The sequence below is a fragment of the Amia ocellicauda genome, chromosome 1 (genome assembly GCF_036373705.1).
Source record: "Amia ocellicauda isolate fAmiCal2 chromosome 1, fAmiCal2.hap1, whole genome shotgun sequence".
Taxonomy (NCBI): Eukaryota; Metazoa; Chordata; class Actinopteri; order Amiiformes; family Amiidae; genus Amia; species Amia ocellicauda.
The window spans coordinates 8,059,661-8,065,755 of NC_089850.1; the positions used below are offsets into that span (position 1 = coordinate 8,059,661).

General features: G+C 37.4%; 1 protein-coding gene across 1 annotated transcript in view; it reads left to right on the forward strand.

Moving 5' to 3' along the window:
• The window catches only part of erich1 (glutamate rich 1), a 77,500-nt gene that overhangs the window by 56,659 nt on the left and 14,746 nt on the right, over positions 1-6,095 (forward strand). The window contains exon 4 of the mRNA XM_066712433.1: positions 144-527. Coding sequence (XP_066568530.1) covers positions 144-527 — 384 coding nt within the window. The remainder of the gene's footprint in view (positions 1-143; positions 528-6,095) is intronic.

Sequence of the window (6,095 nt, forward strand, 5' to 3'; positions counted from 1 at the left end):
ATTGAATATATCTGTAAGTGATAATTTGATATTACATAGTATTCACAAGATGCTACACTTTATTTTCAATCTGCCGTTTTAAAAACAAATGAATGTGTTGTTCTATAGGTAAATTAACACCTATGTTATACTTTTATATTTAGATGATTCTTCTGAACAGAGAAACAGAAGACGGAAAAGGAAGAGAGAGAGAAAAAATCTGCCATGTTTTGATGTGAAGGAGAAAGAGCTGGAGCATGCTCCCACACTGGTAGAAGACAGACGTGCAGAATCACTAGAATCCATAGATCTGATATCTGAACTCGGAGAAATGCCAAAACTGAGCAAAAACAAAAGGAGAAAGCTGAAGAAGAAACGCCACAAGCAAAAGCTTCTCTCTTTGGGACTGATGTCAAGGCCTGCTGCTGTTGAGTTTATGTACCAACCTGGAGAAGGCACCAGTGAAGATGAGAACAAATCCAATGAGAAAAAGGCAAGGGAGGTGATTGACTTCTTACAGGCAACACAGGAGATCTATTTCACTGACTGTGAGTTTCCTCTTTTTTTGTTACATTAAAAGAATTGGCCTATTTTATGAGACATTGCTCCACTACTATTTATACCCTGACCCGAGCTAAGGTCAGCGAGTCATTTTGCTTTTCAGAGCTGTAAAAAGTCCATTAGTGTATTAAGTGACTTGGAACAAAGTATCCCAGACATGGGCTGTCCAAATTCAAGATGTAATCCCAAATTTGGTTCATTGCCAGGTGTTGCATGGGAATAGTGTATTTTCAGTAGGTTCTTTTTCATCTTGGGTGCCTTGTTAAGTATACAACATTAATACTAAAACCCCACAAGCATAATAATAAAAAAAATCTACTGAAAAAAACAACTTAAAAAATAAAAGGGTTCAAGTCCTTCTTGCAATCTCTGTTTTTTATATCCTGCAGCAGCCCCAGTTCATGAAGTCAACCTAGCTATGTAAGTGGGTACCACCATTTGTTGGCAATTTGATCAGTCAGTTAGGGAGGGAGCCTTGGAAGTCAATGCCAGTTATCTACTCTGACTCACATTTCCAGTAAATGTGCAGTGGACAGTTGCAGACGTGATCTGATGGACTGACAGGATAAGCTCTATAAGTACTATAAGACTCACAGGCTTGTGAAGGATTCAACCTTAAACAAACTATACGTTACATTACATTTTAGAAGATGTAGGCTTCATTACAATAATTGCACGCTTGTACTGCTCAAGCCAATATCTTGACAAATTAATAAAAATAAAAAAGCTTTAACTTGGGCTGGGCGATATAACCTAAAAAATTATATCTCGATATTTTCAGAAGTTTGGGCGATACACGATGTCTCTATTTCTTGTTTTTCTCCAAATAAGCTACAAAATCATTTATCATTAAATTAACAATTACCACATGCAAGGCTGTCATGGTAAATATGATTTTTGTTTTACCTGACTTTAAATACCTGAGAATATTAAATAAATAAAAAATAATAATACAAGAATGCCTATAATATTCCTGTAAAAACCATGCACAAAATAATAAATCCTGGCTGTCAAACTACATTTTCACAGTATGGAATATGCTCAAGCCTGCCGAATAGACTTCATGAAGCCCGCAGAATGCAGCACATTATAGCGTATGTGTCGCGTGATTACTATTACTTGTGTTGTTGTTATGGGATACTGTGTATATGTCACATAACAAGAACACAAGTAATAGTAATCATGCAACGTGCGCTGTACAATGGTATAGATTCGGGTAGATTTTGATTTGTAATTCTGGTTACAGCACTGTATAATGTGATGATACAAAATATTATAATTAAAAAAAAAACAAAAAAACTGTTCTACCACTTCACCATCTTAATAAATAGAAAATGAAACATTCTGCATTTGTTTACATTGCTTTCCAACATGGCGAACGGGAGCGGGGCAGAGCATGTGCGCTTGTGCTTTAAACTTCCTTTTTGTTATTGGTTTTTCCCTCATCGATCTGTTTGGCCATGCGGGCATCTTAGCTTGAATAGCGCTGCAGGAGACCCTTTATGTATAATGCATTTGCTTCTGTTTTTAGTGTGTCATGCAAACATTTCATTAAAACTAACTTCATTTCATTCATTCACTTCCATTGATTTAAACAAATCTTAACACGAATGTAACATTCAAGGTCGTAATTCCACGAAGATAAAAATTCAACATTTATTAGCAGTTGCATATCCTGATTTAAGGACCTCAAAACGTATTAATTAACACAAATTATTTGATAGTAACACACCATGGAGACACATTTGCTCCCTCCTCTTCATTCTTTCTTGTCCCTTACTTTTATAAAGAAGGTATATGGGTGAATAAAAAAAAATACTAATAAGTGTCTTCTGCAAGTGATTGGCCACAAAGATTGATAAGCATTTCCTGCAAAGTGATTGGCTGCATAAACAATTAGTTACTGTAATTGGATGCAGAGCTGTTGTGAGTCATAGAGGCTAGACCATATGAAATCGAAAAAGATCTACAATCTTCAAGATCTCTTGATCCTTGCCGGCCATTATGTATTGATCACGAGATACCGTATGTCAGGATGATAATATTTTTGTTCATCTTGTGATCTCAAGGTAACAAGTTTAATATGAACTTATCAATGCTGCTTTAACTGCCATTAATCAAATTTGGATGGATAAACCGTGGATCATATAGTTTTATTAACCTCTTAAGCTGACAGTCAAAAATGTGAATTTCCTCCTAAAAGGACTGGCCCAATTTCAAAAACCCATAACTCTGTAAATAATCACATGCATATGGATGTTATCTTTTGAAAGGAAATGGTTTGAATTGTCTTTATATATCCTCAGAACATGGCTACACATAACACAAGATAACGTGCAGTAAAGCCAACAGTATTTTATTGTGGAAAATGAATTTGAAAATTGAAACATCACCTAAAGAAGGCACCTCTATATATATCTCGCTGAATTTTCACATATCCCTTCAATGGTGTGTCGACAACAACTGTACGAATTTGTGAAAGCTGAGTTTATAGGCTACAAGGCTGTGTCGATCTCTCAGACATCACGGCCAGCATTTTCGTGTCACGTCGCCCTGCTGTGCCCAGGGGGTAGGGTGGACCCACTCAGACTGTCCCAGATCCCTCAAATGTGGTAGGCTTGTTTTGTTCAAATCCAGTGTGTAATTTTTTATGTTCTATCCAACACAGAGGAGGTCAGATCCAATTATATAAAAAATAATAATAATAATTTGTACATTGTAAAATGTATTTTCTTCTTGATATTTTGAGCTCTGTACTGGTGTGTGTTGCTTCTACCAAAGTTTTGATCAGTAGACTTTCTGGTTCCAGAATGTCAAAGTTGTCTATTTTCTTTTACATTGTTTTATTCAGACCAAGTAACCCCCCGACACCCCCCTCCCCATTTCAAAATGTGTGTGGGGAGGGGGTGTTTCCTCACATAAGAGAATGATTGACACCATTAGAGAGCTGAGACACTCGGCTTTCATGAGATACCAAAACCTCCGTGAACAACAGGACGTACACTTGATGTTGAACAGAAACATGTGTTTTTGGTGCCCTTTTAAGGGTACCAGTGCCATCTGTCAGTTTAAGAGGTTAAGTAATTAAATTCCTCAAAAAGTAAATGTGTAATTCAATCAATTATTAGTTGCATGGTATAATTATGATGTTACACAGGTAAACCTGTACAATAATGGAATGCATTTCAGAATTCTATATAATACAAATCTGTATACAAGGTACTGTAAAGAGAAAAAAACACAATACAGTTCCAAAAACTATTTAAAAATGTAGGAATGTTCTGAGTGAGGGATGCTGTTTAGGAGATCTTTACATATTACTTAAAAGGGTATGTTCTGAGGTGTTGCCAGATATTTCAAATGCAATTTAGAAATAGCCTGGCAGATAAGTATTTAATGGTATCTGGGCATTAGACATAGAAGGAGAAAATTGATCTAACAAGAAAAACTATCAGTTGTCATCAGTGTTAATGGGCAGAAATTTTGGAGGGCAGTTACACATCTATGCATAAAAATATGTATAAAAAAAACTAAACTTTCACTATTATTCATAACTTCCATTAAAATTAACAAACCACTGAAATAAACTACTGTTTACATTCAACCTATGTGGTGTGCAGAAGATGCATGTCAAAGCATTTGCTACCAGGGTGATTTTTCTTTACTGTATAGCATAGAATTACACTAATCATTGTTAAATCCTTGTGTAGTTTTGCCCCCCTTTGATTTATGAAACCACTGTACATTTTAATTAAACATTCTAATTATTATTAAGATCTTTATTCACACTTATGCACTGTGCATCCAGGTGTAATATAGGGAAGCATGCATGTAATGAATTCACTGAAAACAGTAACGTTTACATAGGAAGAACCTGAAAAGTCTAAGGTCTATTATAAAAAAACAGTGCACCATATACTGACCATGAACTCAGGGATAGTGGCATCTCTGAAACACAAAGGATAAAGTCCAAAGGTGTTGTATGCTTTACGAGAAGATGTTACAAAAGCTATAACTGCTTTATCCTCTCCATTACCTCTCTATAGAAGAAAGTGCCATTTCAGAAAGTGTACACACAACTTCCACTTCAACTGTTCTGCCATACAGTGAGGGGAAAAAAGTATTTGATCCCCTGCTGATTTTATAAGTTTGCCCACTGACAAAGAAATTATCAGTCTATAATTTTAATGGTAGGTATATTTTAACAGTGAGAGACAGAATAACAACAAAAAAATCCAGAAAAATGCATTTCAAAAAAGTTATAAATTGATTTGCATGTTAATGAGGGAAATAAGTATTTGACCCCTTCGACTTAGTACTTGGTGGCAAAACCCTTGTTGGCAATCACAGAGGTCAGACGTTTCTTGTAGTTGGCCACCAGGTTTGCACACATCTCAGGAGGGATTTTGTCCCCCCTTGCAGATCCTCTCCAAGTCATTAAGGTTTCGAGGCTGACGTTTGGCAACTCGAACCTTCAGCTCCCTCCACAGATTTTCTATGGGATTAAGGTCTGGAGACTGGCTTGGCCACTCCAGGACCTTAATGTGCTTCTTCTTGAGCCACTCCTTTGTTGCCTTGGCTGTGTGTTTTGGGTCATTGTCATGCTGGAATACCCATCCACGACCCATTTTCAATGCCCTGGCTGAAGGAAGGAGGTTCTCACCCAAGACTTGACGGTACATGGCCCCGTCCATCGTCCCTTTGATGTGGTGCAGTTGTCCTGTCCCCTTAGCAGAAAAACACCCCCGAAGCATAATGTTTCCACCTCCATGTTTGATGGTGGGGATGGTGTTCTTAGGCAGCATTTTTCTTCCTCCAAACACGGCGAGTTGAGTTGATGCCAAAGAGCTCGATTTTGGTCTCATCTGACCACAACACTTTCACCCAGTTCTCCTCTGAATCATTCAGATGTTCATTGGCAAACTTCAGACGGGTCTGTACATGTGCTTTCTTGAGCAAGGGGACCTTGCGGGTGCTGCAGGATTTCAGTCCTTCACGGCGTAGTGTGTTACCAACTGTTTTCTTGGTGACTATGGTCCCAGCTGCCTTGAGATCATTAACAAGATCCTCCCGTGTAGTTCTGGGCTGATTCCTCACCGTTCTCATGATCATTGAAACTCCATGAGGTGAGATCTTGCATGGAGCCCCAGACCGAGGGAGACTGACAGTTATTTTGTGTTTCTTCCATTTGCGAATAATCGTACCAACTGTTGTCACCTTCTCACCAAGCTGCTTGGCGATGGTCTTGTAGCCCATTCCAGCCTTGTGTAGGTCTTTAAGAGAGTGCTCCTAATCTCAACTCGTTACCTGTATAAAAGACACCTGGGAGCCAGAAATCTTGCTGATTGATAGGGGATCAAATACTTATTTCCCTCATTAACATGCAAATCAAACTGTTAAAATACACCTACCATTAAAATTATAGACTGATCATTTCTTTGTCAGTGGGCAAACATACAAAATCAGCAGGGGATCAAATACTTTTTTCCCTCACTATATATATATATATATATATATAATTTTTTTTTTTTTTTTTTTTAAATTTAAAATAAGCT